Source organism: Equus asinus, chromosome 1 (genome assembly GCF_041296235.1).
Source record: "Equus asinus isolate D_3611 breed Donkey chromosome 1, EquAss-T2T_v2, whole genome shotgun sequence".
NCBI lineage: Eukaryota > Metazoa > Chordata > Mammalia > Perissodactyla > Equidae > Equus > Equus asinus.
In genome coordinates this window covers 207,767,237-207,787,338 of record NC_091790.1, presented here as the reverse complement: position 1 = coordinate 207,787,338, position 20,102 = coordinate 207,767,237, and the positions used below count along the sequence as shown (strand labels likewise).

The following is a 20,102-nucleotide window of genomic DNA, read 5'->3' as shown; positions in this document are numbered from 1 at the left end:
CTTGTATGGATCGTTGAGGGAACGGAGGCTGCAGCCTGCCCCCTTACGGTCCAGGGAGTACGCACAGCGTGGCTCCCCAGCTCCGTGATTCTGAAGCCGTTGTCACCATTGTGTCTCCACAATTTCTGTTTGTGTGATGCTCATGCAGCAGCCGATGAAGTGAGGCTGGCGTCCTGTGCATCCCACGTCTCAGAGCAGGAAGACGAGGCAGGAGAAGGGAAGCGATTTGCCCAAGGTCAGAGCAGTGGAGGAGGGACAATGGACCCTGGGCTGCTGCTCCTGCCCAGGGCGGAGCTCGGACTCCAGCCCGTTAGGCCGTGGCAGCGCGAACGCCTGTGGACGTCCTAAGGTGCACCTTGAAGCAACCGGCGCTTTGGTTGGTCCCATGAACGCTCAGTCGTGAGCCGTGCTGCTTTAGCAACAGCTGGGCTGCGATGAGACACAGACTTTGTGTGGACAGTTTCTCTCCAGACGTGTTCAAAGACTGTCCGTACAGGTGGGCTGCCAATGGCCAGTTTCCCTTCAGACCTGCGTGTGCACAAGAAACCACATCACTGATCCTAGTGTTTCCAACCAGACACATGGTCGAGCTTCCCACATCTTACTTCCAAAATGTAAGCTTAGCATCATCAGAGCACACCAAGGGAAGCAGTCAAAATGAAGACTGAAAATGCGGATGGTCACAGCAATGCAGTCAGCAAGCACACGGAGAGGGTCCTTCTTCCTCTCTCTCCACCTGTAGCTCCGTCTGCCTGGAAGGCTTTCAGCCCCACCTGGACCTGCACTTTCTTCCACCTCACCGGCCTCCAGCCCCAAGGCCGCCCTGACCTCTCGTCCCAGGAGGTTCTTGCTTGCTGGCTCGCTGGGACCTGTGGTCCCGTCCCATGAAACACCTGACAGACGTCAGCCTCCTGGTTTCTCACGCCCGTTCAGCTCTGGGCTGGACTGTGAGCACCAAGAAGTCAGGGCCCGCTCGTCTTATCAGTCCTGGCATCTACAGTGTTTGACACATGGTGTGTGCTAATAACCAGACGTTGAGTAAGTTAGTATAGTCGCCAATCATCACCTGGTGTGTCGGGCACAATTTTGAAGGCTTGTTCTGAGCATGTTATCTTATTCAGTCCTCACAAGAACTGTCACGTTGGCACTGGTGTCACCACCTCACAGATGAGGCACAGAGAGGTCAGGGGGTGTGCCCAAGGTTGCACAGCCAGCAAGTGCTGAAGCCAGGATTGAGAATTAGGCATTGTGACTCTAGGTGCTGTGAGTGGATGGATGAGTTTGCTGGAAGCCAAGAAAAGAATCAAAGTTGAATATACATTATAGTTTTCATCTCAGTTCCTCTGGGAAACAAACGTCTCCTGGGTCCTGGTTTCTGAGGGGAATCTGTCAGGGTACGGCTGCAATGACCTAGCTGTGCACATCTTGAGGGTCGATTTTGTGGAGATTCTCTTAGTGTCTGCTCTGCTGACGGCCCTCGGAGAAGCCTGGAACACCGCCTTAGCTCGCACCTCGAGGGGAGCGCAGCTGCGTGAGGCTGGCCACTGTGCTGAGGGGAGTGCCCTGCTGCCAGCCGCGTGGTCAGGATCAGGACATCCCGGGGGCACAGGCCTTGCATGTACAGTGGCTTCACCATCAGGGACCCCCTCAACCTGCCCTCCTGGAGAGAGGTCCTGGGTCATCGCCTCTCAGATGCTCCTGCTTGCTCGTCTGCTGCAGAGGAACTTGAGAGCAGCTGCTCACAATTAAGCGCCCCACCTTTGTAGACGGCTCCTGCTTTCACTTGCAGTTTCAGAGCCTGAGCTCCCTGGGCCACCACCAGGCAGCGAGCTTTCTTAGCTGGGCACGTGCCTCCTCCCGCGGCCTTTCCTCCTCCGTGCAGGGGGAGAGCCCTCACCCTGGGCCACACTCACACGGCCCCCACTCTCTCGCGGGCTCCTCTCTAGAACCAAGGCGCCCAGTGTCCGGGACCCGTCGCTGTTGGCTACGGGTAGGGATCAGTTCCTCTTGGGTCTTTATCTCAGCTTCCCTACTTTTTAAAAAATTTTACTTTTTTTAAATAAAGACCAACAAGGAGAGGCAGCACTAAGTGGCCATGGGAAGAAAACTGGGCATGAGTCCCGGGTGCAGTCCCACCTCCAAACCCCGCGCTGCCTCCGCAGAGTCTCGCTCGGCTGTGAGTCATCCGTCAGACCGAGGAGTCTGGGTGGACGGTCTGTCAGCTCTTCCAGCTCTGAAATTCTGTGGCTGCATTAGAAATGTATTTGAACCCGCCAAGCCCTCAAGAGTTTGTTCTGGTCTAGAGAGTTGTTTTAATTTCTGTTGCACTCACACTTCAGTGTTCCACTGATGAACGGTTGAGGAGTTTCTCCGCGGCAGGCCCCTCGCCGAGCGTTTGGCCTCCATGAACTCCTCTCGTCCTCACAGTAACCACTGCTCCTCCGTCCTTCAAGAGAAACACCCAGGCCCGCAACCTACGACTCGCCCAGTTCACACGGAGGGTTTATGGTCAAGCAAGGCCAGCCCAGTGTCCTCTGCTCCGCGGGGACCGAGGCGAGAACGGAAGCTCAGGTTCTGTGGTCGTCCTTCCCTCCCCAGCACATTCACAGGATGGACACCCAGCTGGCTTGATGCTCTGTTTTTAGTGAGTGGATCTCAAACATCTCAGATCTTCTTCCCCTGAGGAGCTCATTCTGGAGACATGTTCTGAGCTCCCTTAGCCGAAGCTGGGTGTTTTTATTTATTTATTAGTTATTCTTCTAAATGAACTATGTTAAGCCATAGAAGCTACTGCGGAAACATTTTTTGGTGTGCTTTTTCCAGAATCAAGTCATAGTCCGTGTGCATCCGTGGGAAACAAACGAGATGTGTTCCTGGTTACTGGTGTCATCTACCTCGTTAAAATTATCCGCTGGGTCTGGGTTTCTTTCTGTTTTTAAGATTCTGAGAAAACTTGGATGGATTTTTAAACAAACTCATTGTTTGAAAAGCACCCGTGAGCCACTGGGCGAGGCAGACCGGGGGGAGGACGGCGGTGCAGATGCAGTCGTGGTTTATCTCCTCTCTTTTCCGCCTGCTGGAGACCTCCTCCCCTCACAGTCGGCCCTTTTGATCCCAAGTTCACCTTTTTTGCTCCTTGTCCCTCGGGGTGCCCGTGACCCGTTGATCTGGCAGAGCCGAGGGGTCATGTAGGACGCCGGCCCCAGTCAGCTGCCTCCTCCAGGCCCCTGTAGGGTGGTGCCTGTTCTGGGACCTGAGGCGGCTCGGGAGCACAGTCACATCTCCCAGGAGCACGGAGCCAAGAGGAGGGACTTCCTATGTGGTGGCAGCTGGCTTTCCGGGCATCTTTAATGACAAGGAAAGTGGCAGGAAACATGCGGGTGCTCTGTGGTCTTTGGTGTTGCCGAGGCGCTGCAAGGCCTTGACGGCCAGGACAAGCGGGTGTGGCCTCCCCTGGACCCGAAATGACAGCCAGGGGCACAGGGAACCGGGCAGCTCTCAACACCTCCTTCTTCCCATGAATGTGCTTTGAGCTGCTCTCCTGGGCCCAGACTGTTATACACTTTTTCCTGATATTGCTTTATTTTGATGGCTCGGGTTACAGTGATATTTTCAGTGGGCAAAAGGATGGAATTCATCATTCCGTGACTGCTGGAATACCTCCCAAATGCGATTTTGTCAGTCAGAGCGGTGGGCCGCATCCGGCTGGATCCTCAGGTGACGATCAGTAGCTAACATCCCTTGAATCTGCACATATGAGCTGGCCTGTGCAGGGCCGAGGCCAGCGCATCCCCCCTGGCCCTGGCGTGGTTGAACGTCGCCCGTGCGAGGCGGCCGGGATGCTGCCCTGACCTCATGGAAGTGCGTGAGGCTATCCTGTCATGATTTTCCTTGAGAACTAGAAACTTCGCCTTCAGTCGTGTACTCAGAGAGCAAACCATTCCCATCAACCACACTTTCCTCTTCACGTGTGGTGCTGTTTATTCTCTCCTGTGGCGGCTTTCATCGGTTTGTGTGTTGTTTTGGGAAAAAAGGGAAAAACCAAAAAGAGCTTTTTTTCCCTAAACACCCTGACTGTGGCAGCAGTTTCTGTCCTTCCTTGAGCGTTGTCAGTCCCCTCCTCCCACCACGGCCTGTGCTCTGATGAGGAGGAAAGATGCCTAACTTCGCTGATGCTTTATCCTAAGGATGTTCCCACGTGACCGCAGAGTTGGGTCCAGCGGCCCCTTTTTCTGAATCTGTGGGGGGCGTGTGTGTGTGTGCGTACATGTGTATAGCTGTGTGTGTTTCTGCGTGGTGTGTGCGTGCATATGTGTGTGTGGCCGCAGGGCAAATTTTCCCCATGTGCACCGTGGCTCTCGGGCCAGGCAGGCAGATGGGAGGGAGGCCGGCCACACAGGCGCACGGCAGCCCTGACTCGTGCCCTCGCTGTCTTGCAGGAGCTGTGCCGGCAGCGCATGGCCGTGCACACGTCCGACCGCCCCGAGGCCCCACACACGTCCCGCATCAGCAGCGTCTCCTCCCAGTTCAGCGATGGGCCAATGCCCAGCCCGTCTGCACGGAGCAGCACCTCGTCCTGGTCCGAGGAGCCAGCGCAGCCCAACATGGACATCTCCACCGGCCACATGGTCCTGGTAAGGCCACTGTCCTCTCCGTGGGGAAATGGGTCCAGACAGTCTCTCTGCGAGGGGAGCGAAAGTGAGGGGTTCATGGCAGCCCCCTCTCCAGCACAGGCTCACTCCCCATGGCCTCTGCACGGTGCAGCCACGGCCTGTTTCATAACCATCACTGACCGAATCTGACCCGTCGGGCAGCTGATAGGCAGGAGGTGCCAGCCCCAGTGCCGGGTCCTGCGTACCACCCCTCAGCTCATGCAGGCACGAGAGTGTGCATGCGCTGGGGCCTTCTCCACACTCCGCTCCGGACACCCAGCCCCACGCACACTGAATCGGGAGACTTTGCCCTGGTCGTGCTAGATGCGCATGGATTAGCACCTACTGTGTGCACTGCTCTCTCAGCCTCTAATAGACAGCAGCTTTTGCCTGGCTCACAGAGCATTGTTTGGGGGCATACATGTCATACACATGCTGCTTATCAGGAAAAGTGACGCCAGGGAGAGGTGAGGGCTTAGAGCTCGGCTCCTGCATGAGAAGCCTTCCTGGGGGCCTCAGTGCAGAAGTCTCCTCGCGGTGAACCACTCGCTGTCCTGCCCTGTCTCCCCTGAGCTGAGGTCGTCCTCACAGGGCCACGCACGGGTGCCTGGGCACTGCCACTTGGGGCATCCTGAATGTCCAAGTTTTATTAAGAGAGAGGTCCGTAGCTCAGTCTTTCTTACTGACCGTCTCCGAAAGACAGGAGAACACGGTGCCCCTGGATCTCCAGGCCACGGGCGCCTTCTGTGTAGTGACTGCATGCCGGCTGTGACTCCTCACGCTGGGGAGGGGCTTCCAGATGAGGGGCAGAGCCCAGTTTCCTTGTTTCTCAGTGTGGGACTGGCCCTGCCAGTTGTTGTTGTTGCTAAACATTTATTGTTGTGGAAAACTTTTCTTACTTGTTTATTTAATAACAACACAGACTGTGGAATTAGACCACAAAAAGCCAATGTCGTAGTCCATGCAGGCTGCTGTAACAAAAATACCGCACACCCAGTGGTTTATAAACAACAGACACTTATTTCTCAGGGTCTGGAGCCTGGAAGTCCGAGATCAAGGTGCCGGGGGATGCGGTGTCTGGTGGGTGCTCTCTTCTGGTCCTCACTGTGTCCTCACATGGCAGAAGGGCCAGGCACTGTCTGGATCTCCTTCATGAGGGCACTAATCCCATCATGAGGGCTCTACTCTCGTGACCTCCTCACTCCCAGACCCCGCCTCCCAATACCATCACATCGGGCGTCAGGATGCACCACGTGAATTTTGAGGGGATGCAAACCTTCAGCCTATAGCAGCCAGGAAACCATGTTGTCACTATAAAGCCCCATTGCAGAGCCTGGAACCCAAGCCTGGGGACACCCTGACGACCTTGGTGGGGCTGAGTGCATCCCAGGGCGGCTCTCGCTCCTTGAGTGTCCGAGGCTATGGCGCACGAAGCACACGAGGTGAGGGACGTGGGGACACTGATGAACCTGGCCCTGGCCTCAGGGGTAACTTAAGATGCAGCAAAGTCGAGAAGTTCAGCTTTACCGATCCGCTGAGCTGCAATGACTAGTCCGTCTTCTCTGCTGTCTCTCCCTTCCCCTCCCTTCCCGTCAGACCTCTGGGCCTCCCCAGGACGGAGAGCGCTCCTGCCTGAGGTTGCCTGCTGCCGATGCTCTTCCCGCTGACGCGTCTGGGCTCGATGGAGACGCCTCGCGTCTCCCACACTCCGGGGCAGACAGCTCGCTGCTCACGTAGCAAACCTTTCCTGGGTTGCTGCTGTGTGGCCACCAACTTTGAAAGACCCTCTTCTCTTGATACATGGCACTTATATTACTTTAGATCTAACTTTTCAGAGAATATTTCCACATTTGTCCCATTTAGAAAAGGAAGCGCCACCAAAAGTTGAGCTTTCTAATGAGATTCAGTCTTGGGGCCAAACACATTAGCCCAGTGTTTATCTGACGATGGCTGAGGGGAGATGCGTTTAGAGAGCTTTTATTGTATTCTGGTATTATCATATTTCAAGACACTTGAGCTACAATTTGATGATATCTCAAGTCCAAATGGGAAATGAAAATATTGTATTTTTCACAGGAAATTGTGTTTGGCCGTTCACATGTACAGTGGCAAATGGGAAAGGGAGCGTTGTGGTTAATTGAAACGCCTCAGCTCAGGAGACAACTCAGCCTTCGCCCGGCCAGCCAAATCTTTGTAAGCCTGACAGGAGGTGTCCCCTTTAAGAGGTCATTTAATGCCCCAGCCTCTGACGGGGGCGTGTCTCTAAATGCTCCTCCACCTCACCCAGTGGTCCTGCGAATCTACAAACCCATTCAGACGTAGAATTTGGGTTTGGCTACCTCCCTGGACTCCCTCTTACAGACTGTGAACTCAAGGGTCTTTCTCGATAACCAAGGCTCTGCTTAAGTTGGATGTCTCCAAGTGCATGTCCCCGACTCCGAGGAATCGGGCGGTGGAGCTCAAGAGCTGGGGGAGCGTGGTGGAGGGTTGTGCACACTGAAAGCCGAGCGGACCCGCCCTGAGCGTGGGCCTCTGCGTGTCTTCTCCTCACGCGAGTCCTGGTGTTCTGTCCTTTGCCCCAGCATCACAGATGAGCGTCTCTCTCAACCCCGGGGTCATCCTCATCCCAAACATTTTCCCTCGTATGGGAGCTGAGGGACTTGGAGGCGTGTGGCGTTTGCGAGCCCCATTTAGCATTTTCACAGAACTTCTCACCCACTGAAAGTAGGTGAAATGACTCATCTTTTAGGCCTGGAACCCGCAGCCCATTCCCACGGGTAAGGCCGTAGAACACATTCTGATGATTAGACCAGAGTCATGTTCCAAAGCAACGGGCTCTCTTATTGCCTCGTGGACGGCACTCTCCCTCTCGGCGCAGGCTGTGGAGAGCCTGGTGTGTCAGGACCTCAGGAACGTGCCGGGATAGCTGACCTTCTAACTCATTAAGGCTACAAGGAAGATAATTCTTCAGTGATCAGTCACCTCGACCCTCTAAGAGAACTTCCGTGTTTACCAGACAGCTAACATCATGCTCGTCCTGAACTACAAGCCAAGGACTCAGAGACCATCAGATAAATTATGCAGGGTCCAGGCACAGCCCAGGAACCAACTGTTCCTGATACTCAGCTGCTCCCACGAGCATCAGGCAGATGTGACATTTTGACTTAAAGTTCTGATGAAATCAACAGCAAGCCTGTTTACATTTGGACCACAGGATGGAAGCAAGGAGGACCCCACAAAGGAGGAAGGATGTTGGCCAGGTTACCTGGAAAACATACTCGTCACCAAAGCCTGTTGCCACTGTGCAAAATTGGGACATTTTCTTTAGCAAAGGACAGAAAGCATTTTTGAAGGAGTAAGTGGCATAGGAACTTAAAAATCTCAACCCATCACACTGAGTACCATCGGGGGCTGACCTGGGGAAGGCGGAGCTGAGGCCTTAGGAGATGCCCTCAGACCCCGAGCACCCTTCTCCCTCTCCTGGTCACTGTCACTCCTTCCACTGTGGTGTGGGAACGGGGCATGCTGTTGACAGTGCAGATTCTGGGGTCCCATAAACTTGGGAGCAAACTGGGAAGCTCAGCTGCTTCCTGCTTCCATGTCCCTGGACAAATCCTTAACCTCTGTTTTCTCATCTGCAAAACAGGCTTCGTAATCATGCCTCCTATTAGGGTTCCTGTGAGAGTCAGACAAGATGAGCATGTAATGCTGCGCGTTGTAAACCTCACAGGTGTCATTTACCGCAACTGTAATTATTAAGCTGGACAGGATGATGGCAAAGAAACAGAACCAACTTTATTTTGATGAGATTAAGGGAAAAATGGCCATATCTACAGGGAAAATGTCACATCTACCTGGAAACTGGCAGCCCTGGGTACAGAGAGAAGGGTGGATTTGGGAAGTTGTAGGATTGAGAAGTGCGAGCCCAAGAAAGGGGGTGCCTGGGAGGCTGGGACTGTGGACTCTTCTGTTCGGTAAGTTGAGGCCACGCTGGGTGTGAGAAAGGTGGCGGGTGAGGCTGGCCTGGCCTGGGCTGGGAGCTCCACGGTGTTGGCAGAAGGAATGGAGGAGCTGGGAGGGAGATGGGAGGGGCACACCACCATACGTCTCTGCAGAAGTGTTCAGGAGGCCCTGTGGCAGTGTCTGATCAGGGCCAGTCCAGGACTCTGAGGAACAAGTGACCGTGTTGGAGTAGCTCTGGAACTGTTATGAGCATGGCCTCTTAAGAAATTTCATCGCATCCTTCAGGTAAAGAGTCACCCTTGACATTGTCTTTTAAAAGGATCTGTGTGGGTATCACATTCATTTCAGAAGACCGATGTTTCAGCGTGACTGCTTGTAGGCGGCGCCGAGAGCAGATGTCCATCCTGAGTACTGACCCGACAGGAGCCGGTGCGAAGCAGCCTCACAGGAAACACACTCGCACACGTGTTTGCAGAGAGGAGCCGCGAGGACACGTCTCAGACTCTGCATTCAAGGGCTGGAAAGCTAGACAAGAACAGTGTTTGGGGAGCGGGAATATCAAGAAAAAGTTGGATAATACTCTCTCCACTAGATGTGAGGATTGTAGAACTTGATTCAGGAAATGGTGCTGCAGAATCCTTTTTAAAAAGACCTCTTCACCCTGTTGAAGGGGCGAGCATGGGCTGCAATTCCTGCCTGCCCTTTGTTCCTGGAAAACGCGATCCGACTACAGACGAACTTCACTGAGAGTTTATGTGATCATGTGAGACCCACTGTCAAGTAGGAGCTGCTGCTGGTGCCATTTCATAGACGGAGACGGTACAACTGAGAGCAGTGAGGTAAATGCGTGAAAAATGAACAGTCACGACGTTGCAAAAAGTGACCAAAGGCTTCATCATAGAAGACAGGGAGTGAACGTCCCCGAAGCAAGAAGAGTTTGGGGATGGCTGGGAGCTAAAGGCCCCCGGGGGTAAAGTACGGGGTGGAAATGGCCTGGCTGCGGCGCCCAGGACCAGCTCACATCCCCTCCTCTGCGCCTGAGTCCCGTGGAGGAGCCTCGTTTCGCAACGTGTTGCGCTTTGCGTGATCCCTCTCTCTGATAGTTTGTTTCCCACCTGGCTCCTTGGCTGACGCTTGTTTAGACTTGTCAGTGGTAGAAGTTAATCGCTTAACCGGGAAGGCTCCTTGGAGGCACGGGGACCGTCTCTCCCCAGAGGCTGTGAGTCAGTGCGAGGGAGCGGAGGCGGGCAGGTCTGTCCAGGCGGCCGTGGGTGAGACTGGGCCCCGGTGTCTCCGTCTTTACACTCAGCACCTTATACTTGTAAACGGATTCGTTCCACAGGTCCTCGCCATGCGCTTCCTGGCCCTGCGCTCTGGGACAACTGCTCACTGTCCTGTGATGAAGTTGCCTGGGCCGCCACAAGGTTGACACCCGGCCAGCCTTCCCCCGGGGCCACTCCTGCTCACTGACTTAGGCAGCGAGTAAGGCCTAAACCATCCCATGAGCCGTGGGCCCTCCCGTGGCCGTGGAACATGTGCTCCCAGAAGCGGCTCGTGCTGGGAGGCGCATAGTTCTGCGTGGAAGTTGTTTCTCACTGTTTTAACACTGCTGGTCTTTAGACAGGCTGCCTGGGAGTGAGCCGGCACAAAGGCGTCGAAGGATGCCCTTGGCCAGCACTCCCGGCGCGGTGGGCATAGATGTAAGTCACTTGTTGGGGTCTTTCTCCGGGGGGCAGCCCTGTGAAGCCTTCACGTGCCACACGTGCCAGGGTGTCAGCTCAGGTCCTGGGGCTACAGTAAGTCTGCGGAGCAGGAGGGTGGGGAATGAGATGAGTTAGGGTGAGAGGAACATGCAGGTGTGGGAACCGCCAGCTCTGATGACCTTAGGAGGTTTCCTGAGGTTGGTGCTTTCAGCCTGGAGAACCACTTAAGAGCAGCATGGATTGTCAGTTGAGTCCATTTGGATAGAATTGATCTGACCACCAACGGCGGCCGTGGCCTGGGGCTGGCCCTCACCTGCAAGGCCTGGAAGGCTTGTCCTAACTTCCTCCCTCGCCTTGGGTGGTTTTCCTGGGGCTCCTGGGTCTCATTCCAGACCACTCCCGTATCCACACAGTTTCTCACCCGGTCACAGCTCTGCCATCTAATCGCACCTGCCACTGAGATGCTCTTGGGGGCCAGAAATCAGTCAGCCCCCCGATTTCACTGCTCATAGGCCCCTCAAGTCCCAGGAAGACCCCAGGATAAGAACCAGGAGACCTGATTAATTCAACAAGACAGTGTGCATGCCTAGTGTGTGCCTTGCACAGAGTAGGTGTTTAACTGGTGATCAGTGGGAACCCTTGCTCTGCCACCTCAGAGTTTGTGGGGTGCGGGCCCCATCCTCTCTGTCATCACCCCTCAAAGGAGGGTGTTCATCCAGCTGTCTCCAAAGGGAGAGTAATTTCCAGCTCTAAATCCTGCATCTTCTTTTGTTCTTTTGAGAAAGATTAGCCCTGAGCTAACATCTGACTCCAATCCTCCTCTTTCTGCTGAGGAAGATTGGCCCTGAGCTAACATCTGCACCCATCTTCCTCTATTTTACATGTGGGCTTGATAAGTGGTGCATAGGTCTGCACCTGGGATCCGAACCTGCAAACCACAGGCCACCAAAGCAGAGCACACACACAGCTGCTGCGCCACTGGGCCAGCCCCTAAATCCTGCATCTTCTTAAAAGAAAGTTTACAGTGACCTGAATTTATGGTTTTCTTAGCATTTTCCTGTTGATGTGTCCCAGCCACCCAGGTGCAAGGGTGTGTTTTGTGTGTTTAATGAAAACAGTTTAATAACAACCTGGTGCCCATGGTGGGAAGGTGAGCAGTTGAGAGCAGGTCTTCCCTCTCATGTTGTGACTTCTGGGACCCCAGCCCCTCTCCTAGAGCCAATGTCATCATAGAGTTTTTGTGATATACTGTTCTGCACGTGACACTGTGTCTAGGAGATGGCCCCGTATGAGTCCATGTGACTCTGCTCATTTTCCGAACAGTCATATATTATTCTGTTGTTTAATGTATAATAATTTATTTATTGTATAACTATTAAGGATGATTTAGGCAACCTTCAAACGTTGCCGCTCCAAACAGCACAGCATATATGAAAATAGATGTAGGTTCAATTTCTAGAAGAAAGACCCTTGCTCATAGAGTATGCTTGTCATTTATGTTGAGAGGTATTGCCCAGTTTCCCGCCAAAATGTTTGACTAACTGATGCTCCTGCCAACTGTGCAGAAAATGGTGCCTTTGTCTCAGACCTTCTCAACCCTGGGTGTTGGCCAACCTTGATTTTTGCCACTGGTGAGGAGGAATGCTATTTCAAAGTAGTTTTAATTTACATTTCCCTTGCTATTCATGAGATTGAGCATCTTTTCATATGTTTGGGAGCAATTTTTTGTTCCTTCCAGGAATGGTTTCAGAAATGTCCCTCATGGGCTGCAGGGCCATCGACCTCTGAAGGCTGTCGAGTAAAAGTCTTGCACATTTACACGGCACCAACCACGCATGCCAACGGGAGTTTGCCCACCTTGACAACGTGGTGAAACCAGTTGACTCTTGTCTCTCCTCTCTGTGCCCAGCTGTTAGAGCACACGTGAGAGTCAGCCCCACTGTCTGTGAGAGAGGCAGCGATAGCGACTGACTTGGGTCAAGTCTCAGGAAGACCAAAACCACCCTCTGAAAAGTCACACCAGGATAACGATTTGACTTACCGAACTGGAAGGCAGGCAGGCCAGATGCCTGGACACGTGTGTTTCCTGTGTGTACGAATCACATGAGTATTCTGAGATGGGGCAGAGAGTGCTGCTTCAGTTTCTAAAAGTGACTCGCCCTGTGATGTCAGTGAGAAGCGCGGCCCCTGGAAGGCTTGAGAGCCTGGCTCTTCTGGGGTCTTTGGACCTCAAGGGGTCTGTGTTCGTCAGCTGGGGTGAGCATCACAAAGTCCCACAGGCTGGGCAGCTAAACCACAGACATTCACTGTCTCTCAGTCCTGGAGGCTTGAAGTCCAGGATCAAGGTGTCGGCAGGGCTGGTTTCTCCTGAGGCCTCTCTGCATGGTGTGTGGATAGCCATGTTCTCACTGTGTCCTTGCGTGGTCATCCCTCTGTGAGAGATGGTGTCCTTATCTCCTCTTCTTATAAGGATACCTGTCCTGTTGGATCAGGGGCCACCCTCATGACCTCATTGTACCTTCATCAGCTCTTCAAAGGCCCTGTCTCCACATACAGCCACATTCCAAGGTGCTGGGAGTTGGGGCTTCTCCATATGAATTTGGGGGACACAATTAGCCCCTGACAAGGACTGGTGCTTGAACTCACCAGTGTTTTCTGGCAGCTTGAGGTTAGTGAGAGGACGCAGTCTTCTTTCTATAGCCCACAATGGGTATTGTTTCCATCTCCCCCAAGTACGTGGTGGCTGAGTGAGAGGCAGGCTGACTCCTGGGCCCCGGTGCCTCTACCTGCAGCCTGCGCCTCCCCACGCCACCCCCACCAGCTAGGACGGAGCCTCTGCGCCTGAGCAAGAGGCTGTGAGCCGTTACCGTCTCCTCTTCCTCCTGGGCACAGCTCAGCTTTCCCTGTCAGAGCCTGACCTCCCACCCATCAGGGTGCTCTGGGAGGTGTATCTCCAGGACCGTCCTAGGCGGGTGGGTGGCCCACGAGTGTTAAAACATTTAAATGGTAGCACAGGGCAGTTACAGCGTCAGGCCTGTGCATCTCCTCAAGAGCCGGCCCCAAAGAAACCCACCAACAGGCACTTGTGTCAGGGGGAGAGGCCAGGAGCACCCTCAGGTACCAGATGGCAGGGAGGGGGTTAAGGTGGCGGAGGATCACGGATGCTGGGCCCCAGGTCAGGTGCTCCACCTCAGAGAGACACCTGCAGCTCATCCGAGGGTCCTGGCCACTGGGGGAGATGGTGCCCCGTGTTGGAGGGCTGTGACAGTGCCTGCTGCCCGCTCCCACCAATCCCCGCCGCATCCAGGGCCTCCTCCGCCAGCTGCGACAGTGGCAGCCCTTGATAGTTTGGTTTAGATACAAGGCAAAGAGTGTCGTTTCCATTATTCGGTCTTTACTGGGGGGCATGGAACTCTATTGTATTTTTTGGGGGGATGCAATTTGCCGCGTTATTGTTTAAAAATCCGTTTTACTGTGTAAAAAGCTGGAAGGTTTTCCTGCTTTTTAGACCTTCTTGTAGTAAGTAAATTGGGTAAAATAAACTAAGTAAAATCAAGCATCCAATTAATATTTTTTGAATTAAATTGAATAATCAAACGCTAAATTTGGTAGCTAGTAAGTCTATGAGTTAATGTTCTCGCAGGGAAGAAACTGAAACTGGTGCCCAAAATAGGGGTTGAAAAGTGTCCATTCACATCTGTGAACAGGAAGCACCTTCTGAGTGCCAGAGACCCAGGGGACCTGCCTCGAATCACCTGACGGGACGACTCAGTTGCTCCCGGATCTTGTAGAGTTGTAGACAGCATTCAGAGGAATCGAGGTCCAGCAGGCCAGGGCAGAATGACCTGGTTGTTCACCTACATGTGCGAATTTAACAACATATAAAGCGCAGGTTTTGAAATTGCCTGAAACCATACAGTTCCACAGATAATTCATCGCAACAAGCACTAACTGGGTGTCGCTCGGCATTGCATCCTTAGCATCGAGCACAGCTCCAGACATGGAAGGTGGTCAGTAAGACTCTTCTGAGTGCCTGAGGGAGGTAGATGGTAAGTGCTCTGCCCCTGAGAAGCTTACAGTCCATTTGAGGTGGAAAGGTGTAAACAGCTGGAAAACACTAGACATAGCCAAAGGCCAAATCGCGTTCTTTTGACAGAAGATCTCTCCATCTTTCGTGAGGGCTGGAGGAGCCCAGAAGGAGCCTGAGAAGAGGGGTTGGGGCTGAGATGGGTGTTCGATGGACGGTCTTGGTCAAGGAGGAGAAGCTGTATTGGGGCTGGCGGGAGACAGACCAAGAGAGATCACAGCTCCTTCTGGAACCCTGAGACAAGTCACGAATTAGTTTATGGTGGAAGAACTAGGAAGTTAACAGCCTAGATGTGGGAGGTGAACTTAGGCAGACGTGAGGCACCCTTGAGCACCAGCCTGCAGGATCTGCGCTTGATCCACATGCGGCCACTGCGGTTTCTTGAACAAGAAATGCGACGTCCGTGTCCTCATTCCTTCACTTACTCGTGTACATTTGCTAGAGGGTGAGAGCATTTATGACAAACGAGCCAGGGTGGAGAGGGTCAGGGCCAGTCCTCTCTGGTGTTTTTCTCTCCTGGAGCAGGAGGGAAATGAGACCCAGAGAGGCCAAGAGAACGCTGTGCTTTGATGCAAAGATGATTCCAAATCCAGAGGCAGCTTTCCAGGGTGACGCCTGGGTCTGCATAACACTCCGTCAGCTTGGGTTTCCCCATCCATAAAGTATGACTGCTCAGAGAACCCACGGGAGAGTCCTGTCGTAAGGGAAAGGAATGGCGTCTCTGCAGGAAAATCTCCTAGCATGCTACAAAGTATCATAAAGATGTTTCTCTTATTAGAGATGCTGGAAGCGAGATGTTACAGAAAATGAAAAGACTGTGACCATGTTGTTAAAGGGGTTTAAAAAAAATTCTAATCTGGGGCTGGCCTTGTGCCCTAGTGGTTAAGTTTGGCACTTTCTGTTTCAGTGGCCCTGTTCGGTTCCTGGGTGCAGACCTACACCATTTGTTGGTGGCCATGCTGTGGCGGTGTCTCACATCAAAATAGAGGAAGACTGGCACAGATGTTAGCTTAGGGCGAATCTTTCTCAGCAAAAAATTATAGTAATAATAATTCTGGTCTATCAGTCGCCCAACGTTTAACCCACCACATCTTACGTTTTGCTTCATGTGCACTGTGTGTGGCATCATTCCCCAACTTCTACTGGAATGACTGGGTTTTCCTTATTCCCTCTCTTCCCTCTACTAGTTCAGCAGTTATAATTTAATAATTACCCTGATCATTTTGACAAGCATGCTTTAACAAGACCTGAAGTTATTATCTCTGCCCCCGTCCCAAATAAACCCAGAAACTCAGACTCTGACACACAGATTATTGTTGCCCAGTACTTTAGTTCATTTTGTTTTTATAACCTTAAATTAACCATTTTTATTACTAATCTTCACAGTCAGCACTTGTTCAGATTGACTGTCGTTTTACCAGGTGTTTTTTTTTCCTTCACCACTCCGCCTTGCTTCTCAATTCTTCATTTTGGGTAAAATTTCCTTTTTTCCCCCCAAAATATATCCTTCTTTCAGTGTTTCAGTGGGAAAGTCTCCCAGTCTTTGTCTGAAGATGTCTTTGATTAATCCTGACACGTGCATAACAGATAAGCCAAGGGTCAAATTCTAGTTACTTTTCTCTCATTACTTAAAAAATGCCGTTTTCTTGCCTTTGATGCAGTAGCTGTTGTGAAGGCTGTTTGTTGCTGGTCCGATGGCTACTCTTTGTGGGTCATCATACTTTCTTCCTGAGTTCTGCTCCTTCATTGTCCCAGAATTTCCTTGTTTCCTGCCTTGGGGTGGACCTGTTTTATTTTTATTTTTGCTCCCGTCTTCCTGTGATTCCTGAATTGGAGAATTCCTGTCCATCAACTCCAGAAAATGACAAACCATTTATAATTTAAATGCAACTCTCTTCCATTCTCTCCATGCTGTCATCTAGTAGAACAACGTTGGGCATTCTTATCCCCATGTCTCTTAAATCTCTTCCATATTTTCTCCCTTTATCCCTCTGTCCTGCATTCCATGGAATTTCCTCAGCTCTGTTGTCCACTGTGCATTGTTTCTCTTCAGTAGTGTCTAATCTACTATGTAGTCCATCCATTGTACTTACAGCTTCAAGGAGTGTAGTTTTCATTTGCACACGTCCTGTTTATTCTTTTTCAAATCTGCCTGCTTTGTTGTTCTTGTCTTATATTGTTGATTCCCACTTTAATATCTTTAATCATTACAAATGCATTATTTGATTGCGTCTAGCCAATACTTCTATTATCCAAGTTCTTATGCATCTAATCCTGCTCTTTTATATGTTTACTCGTGGTAGTTTCTTGTCTGGTGGGTTCTGTAATTTCAGATTATAAACTCCTGATCAGTGGGGCTTTACCTCTCAGAACTTTTTGTAGCCTATGCTGAGGTTGTTAACCTCAAAATGAAAGTTTTGAGGTTGATTCTGCCAGCCACTCCAGGCTGTCATTAAACCAGGACCATGTTTATATCGATTCCTCACCTGGAGATTCCCAGACCACTCATATATTGTAAATTTGAGCCTCAGTCCTAGATGAGGCCCAAGGTCCAAATGTATTTCCATTTGGAGGCCATGTGGAGACCAATAAGCTTCCTTGTGGCCTGAGCAAACCCTTTCACTGAGAGTGTGGTCTTGGGAAGGACCTGGTTTATGTGGGGGTCTCACGTCCAACCCTCTGCCTCCTGCATGCCAGGGTTTCCCCCATGGCCTCCCATGGACAGTAAAACACAAAACCCTGCGTTTTAGGTACCAGAAGTCATCTCGCCCTGCCCCTTCCCTCAAGGGCTTGAGTGGCTTCAGGTCACATGCCTCCCACTCTGGTTTTCACTTCCCTCTTCATTTCAGATCCGAGGATTTCCCTCAATTTTGTGAAAGGCTGATTTCCATTCCATTTCTCCAACATTTCTACATGTCTTACAGAGGAGGCTCTTCAAGTTATCTCATTCTACGTGTTTCTGGGAACATAAAACTCAGTGCAGGTTATACAAAAGGGAGACAGTGCACATGGTATGCTGCCATTTACTTTCATATCACCTTGACAGTTGCATCTAAGGACCAACTTTATATTTTGGATAATAAATAAAGACACCTAAAAGTGGCTACCTATTATCAAAGAAAGCCAGACAGTGACCTCACTCAGGCTGGTCCCCACACTTCCCTTTCTGTATGCAGACAGAAGGATTACCTTGCTTCAGGAAGCACCCGCATACCTGTGTGTCCAAAATGAACCACCTGAGTGTGCGCTGACAGAAGCCTCAGTCAGCAGGCTGGTGGGCGGGTGAGTGGACCCTCAATGCTAAGGGCTGGTGGCCATGGAGAAATTCCAGGTGGCACCCATGTTGCAATGATGGTAAAGGCAGCTGTTGGGAGGAGTAGGCTCCAGATCCCATAGTTGCATTGTGCTGGAACGGAAGAGCAAGAAGTATGACATCTGATAATCCACTCCCGCTTCACCTATCAAACCTTGAGAACACGTGGGCGTGTAATTTGCAGTCCACAATATGATTGGCAGTTGAGCTGGAAAAAGATTAAAAATATATTTGATGGTCTTATCTCTAACTTTTCATCCTTAAAAGTGAAAATAATTTTTGATATATCAACTCTCTTCTCTCTTCTACTTCAAACTCCTCATTTCAAAGCTATTAAATGAAGAATGTTTGCCAACCAACTCTTGGTTATTGTGGCTGACTATTGAATCCTATTTCTTCCTTTTTCTTCACTGGCATTTTAGCTATTTCACTGTTGGTAGGAAGGTCTGGGAAAATAGACTCAGACCTCTAGGCTTCATTCCCTCCTGGCACATTTGGTTGATGAAGAGAGGAAGATAAATTTTTGAGTCTTGTATGAGCTCATCTAGCATGGTGCCATTTCTGTCCCCCATTCTTGTGTTATTGCTCATGAGCATATGGCTGTTGGTTTTAGGAAATTAAAAAACAAAACATTCTATTTCCAGCGAGCATTTTTAGGATTTCTGCAAATATTTTGTAATAATGTGCTATAGAATCCAGCATTTCCCATTTGGATATGGGAGAGAAAATTCATGTCTATGTCGCTGTCCTAGGTAACCTTTACTACACTCACTGGAATTCTTTATTCTTCCTAAAAACTTCATCAGAACATCTTAATGAGTACATCATTGGTACAGAACATAAAAGGCTGCTGCTACTGCTTTATAGTGGGCGAAAGGCTGTCTGTGTGTTGCTAGGCAACCATCCCCTCCTCTTTTCTCTTCCTGAAAGGTTCCCCTGTTATAACTGCTGCCATCATCTTTCGAGTAAAAATTGTCTCCTCCGGGCTTTTTCATGTCAGTTGGGTGAGAGCGAAGGTGTTGGGTCTTTGAGACCTCCTATGATTTGAGAGCTCCTATGACTGTGACTTGGAATTGGCCATTTGAATTTTACAGGCAACTAGTGAGTTGGGGAGGGGTGGGTGGGTGCCATTTAAACACATGAACCTGTGGGTGAACAACATACAGAAATGGTTATTGACAATCTGCTTTTGAAGAAGATCTTAAAGGAAGCAATCCTGCCCAAGTCCCTGAATGCCAGTGTAGATGTATTGATCAGTGACCCGATTTCTCCATCGTACAGCTTCTCCTTGTCTGGGTGGTCCCATCACGTACCCACGGTGTAGAGGTGGCAGGGGATGTTGTTTGTTTTGGGGATTCTATTTTTCTCCTAGAATTTATTAACATATTAGAAGATCTTTTCAGAGTTTGGTTATCTTAGAACAACATTTTCACAACTGTTTTCCTCTTGTCTCCCTGCCTCTCCTGGCAACTCTTTGGAATCCAAGCTTGGCTTCCAGCTGAATGTTGTACGTTAATGGAATTTCTAAATAACTCATAGCTTAAAGTATTTTTCATATGTCAAAGGGATGTGGTTGAGGATGGAATCAATTTTTATCATTTAATGAAGACTATGTATTAATTTATATTAATAAAAATTTGTTGTAAAACTCGTATTTGCAAATGCATTGCTTCATATTGTCCAAGTAATGTGTAAAAGGTAAATAGAAATGTAGCTTTAGCCAGACGGTTTCCTTCCAGTTAAACTATTCTGATTTCTAGTCTACATCAAAGTCTCAGAAACATTAACTTTCCTTGTAAAGGTTAACGTTGGTTTCTGCACCAAACCGTCTAGAGTCAAACTTTGATTATCCAAATGGAATGAGAGGATTTAATTATTGCTAAGCACAGAGGTTTAAAATGGATGAGAGAAGAATTAGGAGAGTTTAATCTATTTAGAACGAGTGAGGTTTATCTCATCTTTCATGCAGTTTCTTCTAAATTTTCCAATGTTTTCCATTTACCTATTAAGATAAATATATCATTGGTAGAAATAAGTGATTTTTTGTTTGATAAACAGCTGTTTCAGGAGTTTACAATGCCATAGGTAGACATTTTAAACTTTTAAAAGGCAGAAATTACTAGAAATATCATAAAATTGAATTAATTTTTCTTTAGACTTGCGTTAATTGAAGTAGACGCAGACTGGCAGACTGTTATTTAAAATCACCACATTGTCCATTGTCTGTGTGTTTACTGTCTGTAGACCAAAATTACAAAAAGAAGGGAAGCACACAAAAGATATTTGGTAAAGGCAGGTGGTCTGGATGAATAATGTTCCTTTCATTAACATATTTCCCTTATTAACTGTATAATTAATTGTGCATAGCCCAGGGAAGCTTGGAA

General features: G+C 50.3%; 1 protein-coding gene across 5 annotated transcripts in view; it reads left to right on the top strand.

The window, feature by feature from the left end:
- The window catches only part of PTPRN2 (protein tyrosine phosphatase receptor type N2), a 945,556-nt gene that overhangs the window by 845,391 nt on the left and 80,063 nt on the right, over positions 1-20,102 (top strand). For all 5 annotated transcript variants that reach the window (XM_044747547.2, XM_070516905.1, XM_070516912.1 and 2 more), the window contains one exon: positions 4,440-4,634. In XM_044747547.2, coding sequence (XP_044603482.2) covers positions 4,440-4,634 — 195 coding nt within the window. The remainder of the gene's footprint in view (positions 1-4,439; positions 4,635-20,102) is intronic.